This window comes from Thamnophis elegans, chromosome 2 (assembly GCF_009769535.1).
Source record: "Thamnophis elegans isolate rThaEle1 chromosome 2, rThaEle1.pri, whole genome shotgun sequence".
NCBI classification, from domain to species: Eukaryota; Metazoa; Chordata; class Lepidosauria; order Squamata; family Colubridae; genus Thamnophis; species Thamnophis elegans.
In genome coordinates, this window is record NC_045542.1 from 148490715 (window position 1) to 148513336 (window position 22622).

At 42.8% G+C, this 22622-nt stretch overlaps 1 protein-coding gene across 1 annotated transcript; it reads left to right on the top strand.

Annotated features, from left to right (window-relative positions):
• On the top strand, positions 1–9486 carry LOC116524049 (C-type lectin domain family 1 member B-like). The gene is made up of 4 exons (XM_032239146.1): positions 1–82; positions 3243–3344; positions 5455–5592; positions 9269–9486. The coding sequence occupies exons 1-4, from the start codon at positions 1–3 to the stop codon at positions 9484–9486; spliced, it is 540 nt and encodes a 179-aa protein (XP_032095037.1).
• Positions 9487–22622: the final 13136 nt, after the last annotated feature.

Sequence of the window (22622 nt, forward strand, 5' to 3'; positions counted from 1 at the left end):
ATGGAGGATGAGGAAGGCTACTTGGCGCTTAACATTCAAGCCAGAAAACAGCAAAATCCAATCTCTGTGTCTCGGGAATCAGGTAAAATAAAATTTTATCTGAACTAGTTTAAGAACTATGATTTCATGAGATCTATAATCAAATATGGAAGGTTGGGTCTGTAGGTAACAGCACACTTTCTCTCTACATTCTTCCTTCCGCCTATTAGTTTGATTGCCATGTCTGCTAAATATTTTTGATTGCTGCAATGAGGGAAGCATTGCGAAGAGTGTTAGATTAAATGAACTGGGAATTGTTGGACTCCAATCCTCTCAGATATGAGGCTGAGTGGCTGATTTTAGACCAGCCAAAATTTTGAATGTCTTTGAGAAGACATCCAAAAGACGTATAAAAATATGGCGTGCTTTTCTAGTTCAGTACATTTGGCCATCCTATGTTCTGATACTTATAGAGTATATGACATTTATGGACATTCACAAAGGAAACAGACTGACAGTCTTCCTCTGATATGAGTAGCTTTAATTTGATAGGAACCATGGTTATATTGTTGAAGGAAATGCAAATCTGACGTTTGTCTATCTCAGCTTTTAATTTGAAAGCCAGTGAAGCTGTTAAATCCCAATTTCACAAATCAAAATGTTGGATATGGTTGAGGAAACATAAAATATTTGATCACTGAATAAGATATCTGCTTCCAAGACAGGGTAAATTTCCAAATATGCAACTTGGAATTAAGGGATTTCTGATCCATAAAGGAACATCTTCATTTTGCATTTTAGTATACTAATTACTGCCCTGATTTATTTTGGTCCAGGAATGTCCACAGAGAGGGTGTCAATAAACAAGATAATTGCCACAAATAAGTAATCAAAGCCTTGTCAATTTTGTGTGTGTTAAAATAGTTGCAGACACCACCCTGGAATTTTTTAACCCTACCACCCTGCAATGCCTCTGGCTTTGCTCTTCTCAAGATGCCCACCCAAATCCCCCAAGTCTGGCAAACAATATATACAGCCAGCAAAACGAACACCAAGAAATCAACAAATAAATCGTTGTGGATAAGATTTTGATGGCAGAAAATGAAGGTGGAGCTGCTAGAACAGTTTATCAACCTCAACAACTTTAAGGCAGCATGGGGAATTCCAGGAGTTGAAATCTACACACCCTAAAGTTGCTGGAATTGAGAAACACCGGAACTATTTTGGTGATGCTATAAAAGCACAACACAGGAAGATTCGAAGAGGGCATAAAGGAAGAACTGGGACATTCTGGCCTATTGGCAGACTCACCGATTTGCCTATACTAAATTCTCATTTCTCACTCTCTGATTTGAGAGTAATGCAAGGATTAGAGAAGATTAGAGATTTTACAATCTTGTAAAACCACAAAGAAATTCCAGGGAGCTACCTCTCAGCTTCTTGGATCAAAGGGAGTCATAAATTAGACAAATAGTTGCAAACCGACAATGTGAAATACAATGAGCAATGAAAGAAAATTTTTGTCTTGACTCTGAGAAAAGGTCAAATTATATCTATCGTCCATCACCTATATCTATCTATCTATCTATCTATCTATCTATCTATCTATCTATCTATCTATCTATCTATCATCTATCTATCTATCTATCTATCTATCTATCTATCTATCTATCTATCTATCTCTGCCTGCCTGCCTGCCTGCCTGCCTGCCTGCCTGCCTACCTACCTATCCATCATCTTCATCTACAATATATATATTGTATGCAGTGTGCGTGTATGTATGTATGTATGTATGTATGTATGTATGTATGTGTATGTGTGTATATATATATATATATATATATATATATATATATATATATATATATATATGATTTTTACAACCCCTGGTAAGCCCCAATTATGGGAGGAAGCTAACTGCTTCCATCATCTGTCAATTGGCTCGTCACAAGAGTCCATCAGGACAGAAACCCAATATTTTTACTGTTGCCTTTGTTATATTTATATTTATATATCTATGGCTAGCTGATGAGAGCTAAATAGCTTGAAATAGATCTATACTAGTCTCCCTTTATTTATTTATCAGCACAAATAAAACACACACAAACACACACACACACACACACACACACACACACACACACACATATATACATATATATATATATATATATATATATATAAAATACACTATATACACACAGAGTATATATAGTTGATTTTGAGATAAAATACAAATGGAAATAAAAGTCAAGAAAGAGAGATAATAAAGAGTAGAGTGCAAAGAATAAAGGAAAAAGAAACAAGATAGTGATTTCCATTTTTTCAGTATAGTAGAGTACAAAAAATTACAAACATCCCTTTAGTTTACATTTGCAATGATTTTAATCTATTTCTATAGAAAAATTAAATCTAGTCCTCAAAACTTAACATTCTTTTTTTTGTGTGTGCATTAAGAGCACAGAGTCCAGAAGCTGTTTCCAAACGAAAACAAAACTAGATAAATTATTCTGTTTTATTAAGATTGTCAGTTGTGCCATGTCGCAGTTGTGAGAAAAGGATTAATCTCCTCATTAATTCAGTGAGCATATGGAAATTATTACTATTTCATGTGGAGAGAAAATTTTGATCATCATCACAAAATGAACCTCTTTTCCTATTGTAGAAAGTTAGCACCCACCCCTCTCCTAGAAGAATGAAATATTTTGGGAAATATTTAAAAAGCCAAAATATTATATTTCCCTGGATGATAAAAGACAGAAAGCAGCTCCCTGCTCCCAGATATATTTTGTGCCCTTTAAGAAAGACTTGGCCTGCCTATCTACAAGACAAGAGACCTCCAGCTCCAAGGTGATGGGATTAAGACATGACCCTCCAGGACATAATAGGATTAACCCATCTAGCAACAGAGCTCACCACATGGCACAATCTCCTAAGGATATTGCATCACCCCCAGCAAACGTCAACCAAACATATTGTATACAAACATGACCCCATATGGCCTCATGGGAGTCTGACAACAGCCAATAGAATATATGTTCTTGCACAGGAACAGGAAGCTCAAGTGCAAAGTCCATGAGAAGGAATAAAAAACCCCACTCTCAACTCCATGTGTTCAGCTGCACCAGAAACATGTGCATTTGCTTCATTGTTAAACCGTCTTTCCAATCAGCCTCCATGTTTCCAGTGTCTTCCTTCTGGCTTGAAACTGAACTAGATGGATATTTCTTCCAATCCAACGTTATCCTTGGGTTGTTTTGTAGATCGTCCGCTGAGATACCGTTGTTATCGTTGGATCATTACTGGGGCTGGATGTGTTGTGATCAGCCTATTAGTAGGAGGTGTGATAGCATTGCGTATCTGTGGTGAGTCACTATAAATTTAACAACCTTCTACCCTGAACTTCTGAATATTTTGAAATTTATATAAAGTAAGGAAGATTACTTTGACGAGGATATGCAGGAGCTATTGTCTAGGCAAAAAAAGAGGGCTGAAATAGTTTTGAAGTCAGCAACAGGCAGATAATGTAAGAACAGGAAGATAACATTTGGAAGCAACTCAGACCAGTGATGGGTTCCTACCAGTTCGGACTGGTTTGGCCAAACCAGTAGTATTTTGGCGACCTGGGTCGCTGGAAACAGCAGTGACCCAGGCCTTCCACACCCCCATAGGCGCCGCCATCTTGTTTTTTGCTTCTGCGCATGCGCAGAACAATTTTTATTGTACTGTGCATGCATGCACAGTGCGCATCAAGCGTGTGCACATTCACAAGCAAACCAGTAGTAGTGGCTGCCAGAACCCACCCCGAACTCAGACAGTTCCCTACTTCACTGAACTATGAGGAAGAGGAGGAGGAGGAGGAGGAGGAGGAGGAGGAGGAGGAGGAGGTTGTTGTTCAGTCAAATCAGATTTGCAAGATTCTGTTATTGTAGCTAATCTCAATCAAAATAATTTTAGCTTTCCCATGGTCTCATTCATCCAATGGGGCTTACAAAATACCAGGATTTAATGGCATAGAACAGAAGATAACTCTTCTCAACCACGTTAAGGTTCTCCTGTTTGGAATTTTGCTCACTAATAAGGCATTATAGCTATTATATTTTACAATGTCTTCTTCAGTCATTCTCTCAGATAAATTTTAGGAAATCATGCCAGGAATCATAGATATCAGCTAGAAGCCAAAGTTAGTTGGTTAGTTGGTATCTTGCCTTTATTATTTCTAACTGCCTTTATTATTTCTAATATAACTCAAGGTAGTGAACATGCCTAATACTCCCTCCTATTTTCCCCGCAACAACAACCCTGTGAGGTAGGTTGGGCTGAGGTAGGGCGACTGGTCCAAAACCAGCTAGCTGGCTTTCATACTAAAGTGGGACTACAACTCACAATCTCCTGGTGCCTAGCCTCATGACTTAACCACTAGACCAAACATATACCACAAAGTAACTGCACACATTTGTGTGATGGTAGTATGGTGACAGATAACACCTCCTTCCCTGTGTGTATGACATAAAAGCCAAAATGGTGGCTGAAACCATGTGCTTGATTCGCCCCCAAAAAGGGAAAGGGATTGTGAATGTTAACAGTTACCTCTTGGAATCTGGCATCATCTGTGCTTTCAAATTATATTATTAAATCCAAATCATCCTTGTGTTTGCTTCTTCTTGCTCACCTAAGCCTGTTGTAATGTAACTCTTCTTTATCTTATTATTTATGTATTTTAAGTGTTTCATCATACCAATGGTGGGTTTCAAAATTTTTAGAACCTCTTCTGTAGATGTGGCCTGCTTTGTGGGAGTTGGTTGCCGGCCATGTGACCAAGTGGGCGTGGACAACTTGTAAAATGTGAGGAAACTCACTTAACAACGCTCTTGCTTAGCAACCAAAATGTTGGCTCAGAAACTCTGGCATTTGAAGCACGCAAGTCTTAAAGCTGTCAAGTTACAAGACCCTTGAACCCCTAACCCTTTAGGAAAAAAACCCCAGGGGTGTTCAAACTTGACAGCTTTAAGACTTGTGGACTTCAACTCCCAGAATTCCTCCTCCAGTCACATTGGCTCAGGAACTCTGGCATTGAAGTGTGCAAGTCTTAAAGCTGTCAAGTTACAAGACCCTTGCACCCCTCACCCTTTAGAAAAAAACCCCAGGGGTGTTCAAACTTGACAGCTTTAAGACTTGTGGACTTCAACTCCCAGAATTCTCCTCTCGCTCTTCATCTTGATGATGTGCAGACGGGCGGGGGGAGGGAGCTGGAACTGGTTCTAAATGGCACTGTAGATTTGTGGAACCTCTTCTATAGAGGAGGTTAGAACTGGCAGGAACCCACTCCTGCATCATACTCTTCAGAAGAACAAAATGTTATGAGTTAAATCATAATCAGATGATTAATAAGAAGGAGTGGAGGGTGGGTTAGGAAAAAAAGGATAATAATATCTTCCTTTCCTCAATTGATTTATTCCCTGTTTGAATTTCAAGCTTTTCAGAGAAGACACTACAAGCAGGCTTTTGATTCTCGGGAGACCAGCAATGAAACAGAAATTAAGCACAGATTGGAGAATGTTGTCTCTCGCTTGCAGGCATTTTTGTGTAAACAAGTCCCGGTTAACTCAACAGGTAATGCCGATATTCTCTCCCTGTGAGATAAGGATGGCGAACATATCACACCCAATCTCCTGAATTTTGAGAAAATTCCATCTTATGTAGATATTGGGAAGATCTGTGATGTAACCATCACTTGTCTTTTCACAAATGATGGGAATACGAGCTTTGGGACATTGAGGGATATATTATTATTATTTTTTGATAGTAAAGATAACTACGGTTTCTATTGCCCAGATTATGGTCTTTTTATGGCCTCCTTAAGAACACTTCTGAAATACTTTATAGATGTTTTCCATAACTATATTCTGCAAACCATCAACATGTAATCTGTGCTAGTGATGTTAAATATTTATTTATTTAAAATAAAATACATAAAACCCTTTGTCTTTTCTCACAATGGATAAGTATTACAAACATATATATTGGAATGTAAGTTAACAAATTGGCATTTTTAAAACCCAAAATGTAGGCAATATACTCTTTTCTCATGTACTTGAAAATTGTTTTAAATTAGACTATCTTTTTTTTTTTTGCTAAATTCATTTATGAACTCCTCTGTTTCATTACAACCTTGGACCACATTCCAGTTGCTCCCAAATTTAAATATTATAACATATGATATCAGCTTTCCTAATAAGCAATGCTTATTTTGTGGAATATATCAAGAGGAATATTTGCATTTAAAATAAATAAATAAATAAATAAATAAATAAATAAATAAATAAATAAATAAATAAATACTCTTTATCACTGAGTTTTTCCTCTAGGAGGGTATTTAAGGAATCTTTTTATAGCTCTATTACTACCATAAAGACAATACAATCTCTGTGTAAAACTAGGGGAAGACCCTGGACATGATGGATTTCCAGATGAAAGATACAGAACTTTTATAAATATAAGATAAAGATAAAGGTTCCCCTCGCACATATGTGCTAGTCGTTCCCGACTCTAGGGGGCGGTGGTCATCTCCGGCTCAAAGTCGAAGAACCAGTGCTGTCTGAAGATGTCTCTGAGGTCATATGGCTGGCATTACTAAACGCCGAAGGTGCACGGAACGCTGTTACCTTCCTACCAAAGATGGTCCCTATTTTTCTACTTGCATTTTTACATGCCTTCAAACTGCTAGGTTGGCCAGAATAGCAATATATAGCAATAACAGTAGACTTATATACCGCTTCATAGGCCTTTCAGGCCTCTCTAAGCGGTTTACAGAGTCAGCATATTGCCCCCAACAACAATCTGGGTCTTCATTTTACCCACCTCGGAAGGATGGAAGGCTGAGTCAACCCTGAGCCGGTGAGATTTGAACCACTGAACTGCTGATCTAGCAGTCAGCCTGCAGTGCTGCATTTAACCACTGCGCCACCTTGGCTCTTAGGGACAAGTAATGGGAGCTCACTCCGTTATGCGACACTAGGGATTTGAACTGCTGAACTGCCAACCTTCTGATCAACAAGCTCAGCATCTAAGCCACTGAGCCACCGTGTTCCTCTTTATATACGTAGACATATAGACATCAATATATTTATAAATATATTGATGTCTATATTGTTAGAGGTTTAGAATCAATGCATCTTTCTATATTCCCTTTTTATATTCCCTCCATTATTTTATATATTCTATGTTACAGTAATATTAAAGCCTAAAAAAGACCCCACCAAACACGCAAGCTGTAGATCAGTATCTGTTCTGACCTCCCTCGTTCCACACCAAAGCACACTCCGAGCCAGAGATAAATTACGGCATTTAATTAACAGACAAACCCAGCACAGACAAGCTTGGGCAGCAATAAACACAGATAAGGCTTGGTAGCAATCCAGCCTGCCAAGCTCACACAAAGTTCTCCGACATTCGATTCTGTATTGACTTCTGCAAAGAGGGGCGTGTGCACAAGTAGCGTTTTATAGTCTGGAGAGGAGCCTAATGCCAGATGTGTGCAATCACCTCCTGTAATTGCGCAACTGTTCCTGACGCCTATTAGCTCTTCGATGGAGTGCATCCAGGAACAACACACTACTGGCTTCTGGCTCACTCTCCCTTGTCTCCTCCCCACTGGTTCAAGGCTCAGGTGCCTCCTGGTGGCCAACCAGCCTCTCTGCGCCCTGCTCGGAGTCAGAACCCTGTCCAGGATCCTCCACATTCTCCAGAGCTGACTCATAGGGCCTCTCGCTGCCGGAGTCTGGTGGCAGCTCCAGCGGCACCTGCTGGGCCACAACAAGTAACTATGCGTAATATGAATGCTAAATATGAATGCTATTTATGGCACCACTAGTAGGAGGCTGCAGAAAAGAAATACAATGCTGTGAAAATTCACCCAGCTTAGTCAGGATTTGTAAAAATAATTTGTCAACTTGATGTTTTAATCTTTACAGCAAATACAGCATAGACTGTTATAAAAAAAAAATTAAATGGTAGTAGACCCAGAATACAAATGACAGCTTGGCTTATTTGGGTTCATTAAATTTTGGTATTGTCCCATATCATGACTTCTATGTGTATTAGCAAGAATAATAATTAAATATTCACAATGTAACTGACAATGAATCAAGTTTCATTTCCCCTTCTGAAATCTCAACCAAAAGAAAAATCAACCTGCATTAAGCTACCCTGGTGGAGGCTTTCAAAGCCAGCTGCCCAAAAGATCTCATTATATCTGGTTCGGTCTTAGAATCTGCAAGAGGGATCAAAAAAATTGAGATAGTAGCCATGGCCATATAATTGATGCCCCCACTTTTTACATGTGGTTTGATACAGCTGCTGTTTGATATTTTTGCACCCTTCCCCAGTTGTCCCGGATTTTAGATATATTTTTTTTAAGATTCAGTACTTGAAAGTATACCTCTAGAATAGTTGCAAATATAGGTAGTCCTCTACTTACTTCTAGTCGCTTAGCAACATTCAAAGTTATGATGGAATCTGCAAAGCTACAGTTCGAAGTTATACAGCAGCTCCTGCACCACTTCTGTGGTCACGTGAATAAAATCCAGGCAGATTCACCCTTACAACCAATTGCAGGGACGGTGCAGTGCCTCCCTGCCTATCTCCTCTATAATAGCCAATTATTAACAATACATTTTAAAGAGAAAGAGAAATAAGGCAAATTAAAATGCAAGAAAATCCGCATTAGTTAGCCAGTGTAATAGTACTACAAAACCCATCTTGCAAATATTATAAAATTTATCCTATGTGGCCCTCATCCCCATTGCCACTCCTCCAGATCCCACATCTTCCTCCCCATCCCCTATCACTGAGCACTCATTTATCTTTTGCACTGTGGAGCCCTGGCGCTCTCATTGCGGAAGGAGAGCCGGCTGCGCTGCCCTTTGGCATCCCTAGGCTACATGGCTCTGTCCCAGAAGCAGGCACCATTTTCAGAGGAGCCATCCTTACCCCAATATGAGCTCTGGAAATCTACAGTATGGTCGTTTAATGACCACATCGGGAAGGCCAGGGATGGGTTTATTAGGCCAGGTGATCATATGAGAGCTATGCTTAATGACCATCACGACTTGGGACCGTAATGAGAAGACTCCATTATGGTCATCAATTGAGGCCTATCAGTGTCTCACTGTGATGGCAAATGCATGAATGACCGTAGTGCAGCTTTAAAACATCTACATCTCTTTTAGAAAGTTCATATATGATTCTTGTAAAAAAAAAAATGCATCTTTTTTTGTTTGGCCTTTAGAAAGATTCAGATGTCCCTTGTGTCCTGGAAACTGGTCTTATCATGATGGCAAATGCTACTGGATTTCCAAAGAACTGGGGACCTGGGACAAAAGCCAGGAAGACTGCAGAGCCAGAGGCGCTCAAATGCTGGTGCTGAAGGAACAAGAAGAAATGGTAGGTCAAGGTTTGGGTTGGGAAGGCCAAGGGAGCAATGAAGATGGAGGGAAAGAGAGCTGAACTACAACCCCCACAATAGCAGTTAGCAATAGCAGTTAGACTTATATACCGCTTCATAGGGCTTTCAGCCCTCTCTAAGCGGTTTACAGAGTCAGCTTATGGCCCCCAACAATCCGGGTCCTCATTTTACCCACCTCGGAAGGATGGAAGGCTGAGTCAATCTTGAGCCTGGTGAGATTTGAACAGCCGAACTGCAGAACTGCAGTCAGCTGAAGTAGCCTGCAGTGCTGCATTTAACCACTGTGCCACCTCGGCTCTGATTTCCTGCTTTCTAGATAGAATAGCAATTAAGACATCTCTGTGGTCATGTGGCCGGCATGACTAAATGCCAAAGGCACACGGAATGCTGTTACCTTCCCACCAAAGGTGGTCCCTATTTTTCGGTTCCACCACAAAACCGCGTTCGACTAAAGCGCGCTCGACGAAACCGCGTAGCTGACGTCATCACAGGGCGACAACAGCGTGGAGACAGAAGCACGCTGTAAACGCTAAACCTAAAATTAACCCCTAAACCTAACCCCCCTAAACCTAATCCTAAACCTAACCCTAAACCTAACCCTTAACCTAACCCTAAACCTAACTCTAAACCTAACTCTTAACCTAACCCTAAACCTAATCCTAACCCTTAACCTAACCCTAAACCTAACCCTAACCCTTAACCTAACCCTAAACCTAACCCTAAACCTAACCCTTACCTTAACTTGAATCAGCTTGCTTTTAAAGCGCTATTTAAAGCGCCCTTCTTTCTCCGCGCTCGCTGTTGTCGCCCTGTTGATGACGTCAGCGACGCGATTTAATCGGGCGCGCTTTAGTCAAGCGCGGTTTTGTCGTGCCACGTATTTTTCTACTTGCATTTTTACGTGCTTTCGAACTGCTAGGTTGGGAGAAGCTGGGACAAGTAACGGGAGCTCACTCTGTTACGCAGCGCTAGGGATTCAAACCGCCAAACTGCCAAACTTCTGATCGACAAGCTCAGTACCTTAGCCACTGAGCCACCGCATCCCTTGTAAATGCTTTATTATTAGATGTATATTATTAGATGCATCGGTCAGTTCCGAAAGCCCATCACTAAGAGCCCACCATCATAGTGAAGGGGAAAAAGTTGCAAGCAGTGGACCAATTTGCATACCTTGGCAGCATCCTCTCCCGTGCAGTGACAATTGACATTGAGGTCAACTGCAGAATCGTCAAGGTAAACTGATCAATGTATGAGACCAGTGTGGAATAAGCCTTGCTACAAAGCTCAAAGTCTACCAAGCAGTAGTGCTAACAACTCTGATGTATGCCAGTGAGACTTGTATACAGGAGGCATGCTAGGCAATTGAACCACTTCCATATGACTTGCCTCTGTAGAATACTGAGGATCCGGTGGCAGAACATAGTGCCAGACACAGACGTCCTCTCCAGTGCAGGCCTGACATCAGTTCACACCCTGCTGATGAAAGCCCAGACATGCTGGGGCAGGCCATGTTGCAAGGATGCCAGACTACCACATTCCTAAACAGCTCCTCTATGATCTCAAGGAAAGCGATTGTACAGGGGACAAAGGAAGCGATACAAAGACACGTTGAAAGCCTCCTTCGAGTGCCAGGAGATTGACACCCCCTCCTGGGAAACCCTGGCACAAGATCGATCGACATGGCGCATGCTGATCCACCAAGGCTGCCAGACATCCAAGGACAGAACAATCACAGCACAAGAGAAGCGAGCCCTCCGCAAAGCCAGAGCTGCAAATGCTGCAACAATGGTGCCCACACACGTCTGCCGAACATGTGTCAGAACATTTCATGCCCTTATAGGCCTTACCAGCCACCTGCGGACACGTCGTGGACAGCCCACAACCTGTTAGATGTCAAGGTGCTCTTCGAACACGATGGACGAACATCATCAATACAATAATGCAATAGCAGAGTTGGAAGGGACCTTGGAGGTCTTCTAGTCCAACCTCCTGCTCAGGCAGGAAACCTTGTACCATTTCAGACAAATGGCTATCCAACATCTTCTTAAAGACTTCCAGTGTTGGGGCATTCACAACTTCTGGAGGCAAGCTGTTCCACTGATTAATTGTTCTAATGTTAGGAAATTTTTCCTCAGTTCTAAGTTGCTTCTCTCCTTGATTAGTTTCCACCCGTTGCTTCTTGTTCTACCCTCAAGTGCCTTGGAGAATAGCTTGACTCCCTCTTCTTTGTGGCAACCCCTGAGATATTGGAACATGCTATCATGTCTCCCCTGGTCCTTCTTCTCATTAAACTAGACATACCCAGTTCCTGCAACCGTTCTTCATATGTTTTAGCCTCCAGTCCCCTAATCCTCTTTGTTGCTCTTCTCTGCACTCTTTCTAGAGTCTCCACATCTTTTCTACATCATGGTGACCAAAACTGAATGCAGTATTCCAAGTGTGGCCTTACCAAGGCATTATAAAGTGGTATTAACACTTCACGTGATCTTGATTCTATCCCTCTGTTTATGTAGCCTAGAACTGTGTTGGCTTTTTTGGCAGCTGCTGCACACTGCTGGCTCATATTTAAATGGTTGTCCCCTAGGACTCCAAGATCCCTCTCACAGTTACTACTATTGAGCAAGGTACCACCTATACTGTACCTGTGTGTTTTGCATATCAGATGCATATCCTACTGTTACCTGTATGTCCAGATGGTATATTTAATGCTTCTGCCTATTTTCTCCACAGTGACAAGTAGTGTTATTAATATACTTATGCAAACATTCATTTATAGACTGCTTCAGGTATAGAAGCAGATATAGAAATATAATTTTACTAATCAAGTGTTTTTTTAACAGACTTTTATCCAAAGTATTTCTGATGAAACACAATCACTATGGATTGGCTTGATAGGAATGTTTCCAGCAAGAAAGTGGATGTGGGTTGATGATTCCCCATTGAATGAAAAACTGTGAGTATTTCTTTCTAGACTTACTGAAATCCTGCAGTGGACAATTCATTCCACTAAACAACATGCAGCCTATTTCTGAGTAAAATGAATAAAATCAGAAATAAACAATTCAACTGGAGTAACTGTACATGCAAATAACACTTGTAAATAGCTCAAACAAGTGACTGTTGTTTTCTACTTAAGTTACAGAATCTTCCCAGACTCCTTGCTAGATAAGGACATGGATCTTAGGGAAGGTAAAGTGACAGGGCAAACCACTAGAATATAAACTGAAACCAAACACCACTGGTTTACAAGCAGTGGTGAATTAAATAACAATTTAGGTAATGAAGAATCTGCATTAAAACAACCAAGCTAAAACAACATCAAGGACTGTCAGGTCAAGCTTATGCCTCCTGCAGCTGCACAAAGATTCTAGTGGAAGTGTTTGGAAACTGCAAGCTAGGCTGGAAGGAGGGGTCAAACCAGGTCTTAGCTTAGAATTTTTGTGCAGCTACAAGAGGCATAAGCATGCCCTGAAGGGGTCCTTGATGTTGCCTTAGCTTGGTTGTTTTTATGCAGACTTTTCATTACCCAGATTACAGGTTGTCTTTGACTTCCAATCAGAGGTGGTATTCAGCAGGTTCTGACCAGTTCTGGAGTAGAAATTTTGAGTACCGTATTTTCACGACTATAAGGCGCACTGAAAATCCTAAATTTTTTATTTTTTTTTAAAGATTTTATTGGTAAAAAGAAAATACAACATCCATAACTTGTAACAAACAATACAACTACATTTCGAGATATTCCCATACTATCAAATCATTATAAACATCAAAGGTTAGGTATCTTTCCCTCCCTCTTTTCTTCCCTCCCCCCCTTACTTCCTTCTCCCCTGCCTTCCCTCCTTTCTTTTCTCCTTTCCTCCTTTCCTTCCCCCTCCTTTCTCTCCCTCGGTCCCTCCCTCCTTCTCACATACCTTTCCTCCTAAAATCCTAAAATTTGATCAAAAACCGGCAGTGCGGCTTATAACCCGGTGCGCTTTATATATGGAGCAGTTTCCCTCCCCAGCTGGCCCAGGCTTTCTCCTCCGTTCCTGCCTCCCGTCCCTCCCACCATCTGAGCAGTTTCCCTCCCCAGCTGGCCCAGGCTTTCTCCTCCGTTCCTGCCTCCCGTCCCTCCCACCATCTGAGCAGTTTCCCTCCCCAGCTCGCCCAGGCTTTCTCATCCGATTGGTTTTAATGGGGAGGTCCGATGGAATAGCGCTTAATGGGAGAAGGATTAATAGTTTCTCGGGTTCAAGCTGCGGATTCTAACTTTCACAAAGGGAACTAAAGCTGAGCAGGTAATTGCTTTATTAAAGCCGATTCAGTTCGCGGGAGATATTTGGCGCGCTTCTTTGAAAATCTCCCTCCCAATTCTGCCCAACGCCTCCCCGACCTTACTGGACGAACGGTGCGGGGGGGGGGTGTATCATGTAGTGCGGAGTCCGAGGAGTGGCAGATGTTGCGATTTCGTTAGTAATTTGTTTGTTTGCGAAAGTTGCGCGCGGATGAATGTTGCAAAAAAAAGTGCGGCTTATAACCCGGTGCGCTTTATATATGAAAAAAGTTTGAAAAATTAACGTTAACTGATACTGCGGCTTATAATCCGGTGCGCCTTATGGTCGTGAAAATACGGTAGTTCGGAGAACCGGTAAATAGCACCTCTGACTGGCCCCGCCCCCATCTATTCTCTGCCTCCTGAGTCACAGCTGATTGGGATGAAATGGGGATTTTACGGTATCCTTCCCCTGCCACGCCTACCAAGCCATGCCACACCCACCAAGCCACACCCACCAAGCCACGCCCATAGAACTGGTAGTAAAAAAGTTGGAGTCCCACCACTGCTTCCAATAGTTTATTTAGTGGCTGTTCAAAGTTACAACGGCACTGAGAAAAGTGACTTACGGCAACTTTTCACACTTACAACTATTGCAGCATCCCCATGGTCACATGGTCAAAATTCGGACACTTGGCAACTGACTCATATGATAGTGCAGTTTCTCGGAGCCCTGTGATCAGCTTCCATGCAACTTTCTGACAAGCAAAGTCAATGGGGAAGCCCGTTTGACTTAACGACTGTGTTTCTAGCTTAGTAATTGCAGTGGTTCACTTAACAACTGTGGCAAGAAAACTCGTAAAATGGGGCAAAATTCACTTAACAGATGTTTCTCTTAGCAACATAAATGTTGGGCTCAATTATGGTCGTAACTCAAGGACTATCTGTATTATTTATTTATTTATTTATAAAATTTATATGCCGCCCAATCCCGAAGGACTCCGGGCGGCTTACAAAAAGAGGTGGGGGGAAAGAGAGGGAAAAAAAAACAGTTTAAAATCACAACACCACATGCATTCATTCTAATCGGGGCAGGACTTCAACAATGAGGTCAACAGCCCCAGGCCTGCCGGAACAGCCAGGTTTTTACAGCTTTTCTGAAGGCTATGAGAGTGGGTATGGTCCGGATCTCCGGGGATAGCTGATTCCAAAGTGTCGGAGCAGCCACAGAGAAGGCTCTCCTCCGGGGGCCCGCCAGCCGACACTGTCTGGCTGACGGCATCTGAAAGAGGCCCAATCTGTGGGATCTTACTGGCCGCTGGGAGGTATGTGGCAGTAGGCAGTCTCGAAGGTATGCTGGCCCTAAGCCATGTAGGGCTTTAAAGGTAATAACCAACACCTTGAATTGCGTCCGGAGACCAATTGGTAGCCAGTGCAGCTCGTGGAGGATAGGTGTAACATGGGTGTACCTCGGTGCACCCCATATCACTCGCATGGCTGCATTCTGGACTAGCTGCAGTCTCCGAATGCTTTTCAAGGGTAGCCCCATGTAGAGTGCGTTGCAATAATTCAGCCTTGAGGTGACAAGGGCGTGAGTAACCGAACAGTACAGTAAGTAACGTCATCAGCGCATGCAATTTGTCTTCAGTTTATATTCTAGTATGACCTTTCCTCAAGTGTAGAATGTCTTAGCTTGGCAAACAGTGAAAGGGGATTCTCTAAGTAGAGGACAGTAAGATCACTTGATTTAGCTATTTATAAGTGGGATGGATTGCTTGCACCTGACAGGAAGACTCATAAATTAGACAACAGACAGACAAGTGGCCTCTGAATCTACAGAACGAAATGTCAGTATACAAGAATGGCAAAAAACTCAAAAGGGACTCCTTCCCATTTCTTGGATTGTAAAGTTGAAAGGGGAGAGATGTACTCTCAAATCAGTATCTCACAATTTTTATTAAAATTGTAATTTTTAAATGCAGGTAGTCCTGGACTTGTGACTGCAATGAACCCTGCCCCATCAATAGGGCTGGGTTCCGACAGCCACTACTGCCGGTTCGCTTATGGGCACACACGCGCGCTTGATGCACTGGGTGCACTTGATGTGCGCTGCGCGCACATGCACAGTATAATAAAAATTGTTCTACGCATGTGCAGAAGCCAAAAACAAGGTGGCAGCACCTATGGCGCCACCAGGAGAACCAGTTTGGGAGTGTGGCAGGCCTGGGTCGCTGCCAGTTCCAGCAACCCAGGCCGCCAAACCGCTACCAGTTCAGCTGAACTGGCCCGAACTGGTAGGAACCCACCACTGCCCGTCACGGTCCTGAGTCGTGACAGTCATCAAAGGGTCAGTCACATGACCGACCCAATTTTACAACCTTTTTGTGGCAGTTTGTTAAGCAAACCACCACAATGGGAGTGGTTTTGGCAAAAACTGGACGTACCAGTAACAAAACATAGTGAAATGCAGTCATGTGATTTCAGGATGCTGCTGTAGAAAGTCAGCACCCATCCTTCTTAGAAGAATGCAATATTTTAGGAAATATTAAAAAGGCAGAATATTATATTTTCCCTAATGGGAAAACATGTTTCTAAAGACAGAAACTCGGAGCTTCAGCTCCCTGCCCCCAGCAGATATTTGGTGCCCATTGAGAAGGACTGGGCCAGCCTATCTAGAAAACAAAAGACCTCCAGCTCCAGGGTGATGGGATAAAGACATGACCCTCCAGGACATAATAGGAATAACCCATCTAGCAGCAGGGCTCAATGCATTGCAAAATCACCTAGGGACATTGCATCACCCAGTAAGCTTCAACCAAGCATCGGAGCTCAGACAACCTCATCTATGACTCCTGCATAGCCCCATGGGAGCCTGACAGCAGCCAATAGAATACACATTCTTGCACAGGAACAGGAAGCTCTAGAGAGTGTATAAACACCCCTCTCCCTGGTCAGTTGCATCAGGACCATGTGCTTGATGGTTCTGCTCCATTAAACCATCTTTCCAATCATCCTCCATGTTTCCAGTGTCTTTCTCCCCGCTTGGAACTGAACCAGATGGATATTTCTTCCAACACTGCAAACAGCCATAAGTGGTGTCCCAATTGCTGAGTGTCCAAAGTTCAGTCACGTGAGGCCCAACTATCTTAATTTCCAATCCTGGTTATACATAACCCCCAGGTGCTAAGCAACTAGTCATAAGTCAAGGACTACCCGTAAAATAAAAATATAATGAATTAACTGAATAATTAAAAATATAGTATTTTCACTTCCACTCTTTCTATTGTGCAGTTTACCTTTTTACTCTTTTCCTTCCCTCTTTTTTAAAAAAAATTCCATTCCCTTCTCTTTCAACTTTTAGTCCCTAAATTCACAAATCCATTCAGTCTTCTTTAAACATTAAGTTCATATAAGGTTTCTAGTCTTTCAAACAATTCTTTATCTGTGTTCCTGGATGAAAGTTAAAATAAAATAAAAGATGTACTGTCTACTGATCAACATATAAATATTAGAAGGCTGATTATGGGGAATAGAAAAACCCAGCCAAAAACAAAGGGAGGGTGGGGGGGAGAAGATGGCAGGAAGAATGTCTGCTCTTTCTAAAAACCTTCATTCTCTATTTTATTCTTCAGGCTGCAAGAATTGGGACCCCTTTTAGGAGACAGGTGTGGAATGCTGATTGGGCCAAAGATTGTTGCTGAATCCTGTTCAACTCTCTCCGCTTGGGTTTGCCAGGCAGAAGCTTTGGATGTAAATACATCCAAATTTTAGCTTGAGCTAAAATGCTGTTTTGGACACTGCTCTCCAAAGCTCTGTGGTTGGAATAGAGGTCTGGGGAGGGGTGAGGTCAGGGGTGAAATGCTACCGGTTCAGATCGGTTCACCCAAACCGGTAGTAAAAAAAAATGCTACCGGTTCAGGTGAACCGGTATTTCCAACGATCAGCTGTGACGTGCGATTTATATTAGCTAGAATCGGGATTTCCTGCTTTCTAGGTAATCTAAATCACCTGGCACAGTGGATTCCCCTCCCCCTCCCACTGTTCTACTTACCTTTGCAGTCGGTAGCAGGCTCATCCCGTTTTGACGCTCTGCGAACACTCACATTTGCGAACCGTTAGCAAAGGTAAGTTGATTTCACCCCTGGGTGAGGTAGTAAGGAAATAATTCATTAAAGGGGAATTACATTCTCAGGGAAAAGATACAAACACTTTAAATCACTTGGCAAGGAGGGAATGTTGTTATCAAATTATCTACAGTATAATTTCTGCTCTTTCTCGTAACATAGTTGTGAATTGTTAGTGCTTTTCTTGTGTGTGTGTTCATAAAATGTATCAGCTTAAATAAACTTCTTAGTGGTTTCTAGTGAATAAGTGATGAAATTATGTCTTTAAATTGCTTTCTTACTGACTAAGCTTGGAAATCTCTCCCTTTATCTTTCTTTTTTCCTCCTGCAAAAGGAAGCTTTATTTTGTCTTCCTGCCAGCTTCTCTTTTGTGACTTTTCAAGAATTCTACTTTTCCTTTACCATACCAATAATCTATTTTAATCCAGTCCATCGGATCCAGTCCCCTGCTTGCTAGCAGGGAGAAAGAACTGAAGGTGGGGAATCAAAACCTTTAGAATTTCTCTGCTGTTTTTCAATTAGCTTCTTTATCTGAGGGTCTATTTGTAAACACTGAAGTTGTTTTGAGTCACATAGCAGTCATGTAGGTGTAGGAAGTTATCACCCAGCCCTCTCCCATAAAAATAAAATATCCTAGGGAATATTGAAAAGGCAGAATATTTCTCTGGATGTGAAAAGAAAGAAACATGTTTTAAAAGACAGAATAGCTGCCTGTAGCTTCCTGCCCATCCCCACTTGGCCAATGGGCCATTAGGAAGACCAAGATAGTCCCTTTACATAATAAAGACTTCTCCACTTCAGCTAGAGGTGGATGGGATTAAAGCATGATAATATTGGCCCCAACTGACCACATGGCATCTGAGAACTCAACCAAACCTGGATTCAAAACACAGCCTAGAGAGTTGCCCCTGCATGACACCATGGGAGTCTGACAACCAATCAGAATACATTTCTTACACAGGAACAGGAAACAGAGAGGTGGGACTGAACAGGTTATAAAAAGCCTAGCAAGCCCCCTCCCTCAGCCCTTCTCTTCTTTTCCACCAACATTGAAGCATGTGATCACCTTTTCTGTTCAGGGCTCAAGCCATGTGATCCTGTCCACCAATAAACCATCTTTCCAAGCAGCCTCCATGTCTCCAGTGTCTTTTTCCCCACTTGGAGCCGAACCCAGAAGAACATTTCTTTCATCATAGGCCACTGACCAATCATTTCTAGATGTAGTGTTTGACCATGATGAATAAGGTAGCTGGCAGCCGTGATGGAGTGAAAGCTTTTGAGTCACAGTAAAGAATGGGCAGGGCTTAAACCCTGCTTAATAAATACTACTGATCTTTGTAGATAAAGTGCAGGAGTGGAGAGACAACGGATAGTGAGAGCAGCTGCGTTGGAGCTTCCCAGGTATTCCCTGCTTCATGGGAGGGGCAGAAGGGAGCTGCTTCGCATCTTTGGAATCGCTTGGTGTTGGGAGCTTCCTGTGAAGGCTTCCCTGATGTTGGGGTGGGGGATGGGATGGTTGCTTTGTGTTGCACCTTTGGAACTTTAGATAATGAAATTATTAATTGGGAAAGGCCTTTGCACCTCACTTCTAGTAGCAATAGCAATAGCAGTGGACTTATATACCGCTTCATAGGCCTTTCAGCCCTCTCTAAGCGGTTTACAGAGAGTCAGCATATTGCCCCCAACAACAATCCGGGTCCTCATTTTACCCACCTCGGAAGGATGGAAGGCTGAGTCAACCCTGAGCCGGTGAGATTTGAACAGCCGAACTGCAGAACTAGCAGTCAGCTGAAGTAGCTGCAGTGCTGCATTTAACCACTGCGCCACCTCGGCTCTGGTAAGTAAGTAATTCAGACTAAGTTTGTGTGTGTGTATAACAGGATTTGAGTAGCTAGCATTGCTGAAATGGACTACACATTTCGGAGTTTTTTAAGATCTAAGATCAACTCAGAATTTCAATTCAATTCAAAATTATTTATTCGGGGGGAGTGGATTTTCTCTCTCTCTCACGCACGTACCGCACGTACACCCCCCCACCCCGCGCGCGCGTGCACACACACAGTGTGAAAGGCAGGGAGAGGCTGCCTTCCCCGAGCCGGCCGGAACTTGTGAAAGAAGAAAACAAATTTCTACTCTCTCTACCGATCGCCCAATCCTTTGACAGCACAAAAGACGCTCTTCTCGCTGCGAGGAAGCGAAGTTAAAAAAAGGGGGAAAGACGAAATAGCCAATCGCGAAGCAAACTGCACGGCGACAGCGCAGAAAGCCCATTTGCCCATCCTTCTGCCCTTTTCTCATTGGCTGGGATCGGCTCAGGAGACTAATTGGCAAAGTGTCAGGTTGCTAAAATGCTTTCTCCCATTCTCAACCCAGAAACTGAGATCCAGAGAAGGAGGAATGAAGCAAGGGTTAGAAATCCGGTTCAACCAAGGAAAAGAGCCGAGGTGGCGCAGTGGTTAGAGTGCAGTACTGCAGGCCACTTCAGCTGACTTATCTGCAGTTCGGCGGCTCAGGGTTGACTCAGCCTTCCATCCTTCCGAGGTGGGTAAAATGAGGACCCAGACTGTGGGGGCGATATGCTGACTCTGTAAACCGCTTAGAGAGGGCTGAAAGCCCTATGAAGCGGTATATAAGTCTAACTGCTATTGCTAAAAGTGAGTTGATCAAATAAAGGAATGAATTGAAAAACAATGCCCTCCAACCACAGGCCTAACACTACATCTAGAAATGATTGGTCAATGGCCATCAGGACTGCTATGTGACTCAAAACAACTTCAGTGTTTACAAATAGACCCTCAGATAAAGAAGCTAATTGAAAACCAGCAGAAAAATTCTAAAGGATTTGATTTCCAGCCTCAGTTCTTTCTCCCTGCTAGCAAGCAGGGAACTGGATCAGATGGACTCGACTAAACTAGATTATTGGTATGGCCAAAGGAAAAGAAGAACTCTTGAAAAGTCACCAAAGAGAAGCTGGCAGGAAAACTGGAATCTGGTTTTCAGGCCCTTTCAGAAGGCTAAGAGGCTGTGTGTATGTTGGGGATGGGAGGAGAGATTTCACCTTGAGGGACAGGAATCAGGATGTTCAAAAGGGTGGGAGCCTTGGTAAAAATGGTTCTTCTCCTGGACCTTGCCAGCTGGAATTCCTTGGCCAATGGGATCTGGAGCATGTTCCTTTAGCAGGCACAAGTGGGATTAGCCCAAAGTGAAATCAGTTCTAACACTCCTGACCATTGGGGTGAGACAGTTTTCTTCAGTAACTAAAAGGCATGTGTTCAGTCTACTTCAGGGGCTTCCCATTCTACTGGAATTGGCCCACCTTACCAATGCCAGCAAAGGGGGCATGATGTCCAGGAGAAGAGCCTTTTCTGCAGAGGTGGTATTCAGCCGGTTCTGACCAGTTGTAGCAAACCAGTAGTGGAAATTTTGAGTAGTTCGGATAATCAGCAAATACCACCTCTAGCTGCCTCCCCCCTCCCCATCTGCTTCCTGAGTTCCAGCTGATTGGCTGGGTCTTCTTTTGTTGCCCTGCATAGGAGAATGGAGCTGGAAAGCAGGTTAATGGGGTGGGGAGGGAATGGGGATTTTGTAGTATCCTACCCCTGCCACGCCCATCAAGCCAAGCCCACTTTGAATCACACCACTGCTTCTCTGCTGTTGTGCCTGCCCTCTGGAACATCTTATTCCCCCACCCCAAAGTAAAGTCAGATCCAACACTCCTGACCTTTTGTAAGAGCTTAAAATACTTTGCTCTGCCAGTTGGATGGTGCCAATAGAAGGGCTCTATGTTGGGGATGGTAAGGACAGTCGAGAAGATTATAGGAAGTTTGCTTCCCGTTATTCAGGATACTGTTTATAAGCACTATATGCTTAGAGCTCGAAGCATTGTTATAGACCCCACACACCCATTTCACAGTCTGTTTCTGTTGTTCCCCTCTGGGAGGTATGTATCACCTGAACCGGTAGTAAAGATGCCAGCTGTTCCTCCAAACCGGTAGTAAAAATATTGCTACCCGTTAGGGCAAACCATTTTTTCTGACAATCAGCTGTGCTGTGTGATTTAGTGTTGTGATTTAGCTATTTTTGGAAGAAATGTCCTTCTGGGTTCAGTTCCAAATGGGGAAAAAGACACTGGAAACATGGAGGCTGCTTGGAAAGATGGTTTAATGGTGGGCAGGATCACATGGCTTGAGCTCCTGAACAGAAAAAGGGTGATCACATACTTCCAGATGTTGGGTGAAGAATAAACAAGAGCAGAGATGCTGAAAGCCTCTGGCTTTATGCCCTCTCTGGGCTTTGAACCTGAGCTTGTATTCTGATTGGTTGTCAGACTCCCATGGGGCCATGCACAAGCAACTCTGTAAGATGTGTTTTGAGTCCAATTTTGCTTGAGCATCGCTTCAGGTACCATGTGGTGAGATGGATCTAAAGGGCTAATGCTATCATGCTTTACTCCCATCATCCTGGAGCTGAAGGGGCGGGGGGATCTTTGTTATGGCCCATTGACAAAGGTGGGTGGAGTCTCCCATTTAGAGGAAATATTCTGTTCTTTTAAAATTTCCTAAAATATTCCATTTTCTAGTAGAGGGGTGGGTTTTAACTTCCTACACTAGAAAGCAGGATTTCTGAACAAGTAGCTAAAGTAAGTGGATTTCACCCCTGCTTTGAGATATGTTATGTATCTCTGTTTTGTCATGCCAAAGACTGAAGCATGTGCTTCATGCAAAGGTCAAAATGGACATAAAAATAGCTACTTGCCTGGAAAAGGACCAAGTGCCAAACCCTAAGAGAGGAACATATTTCC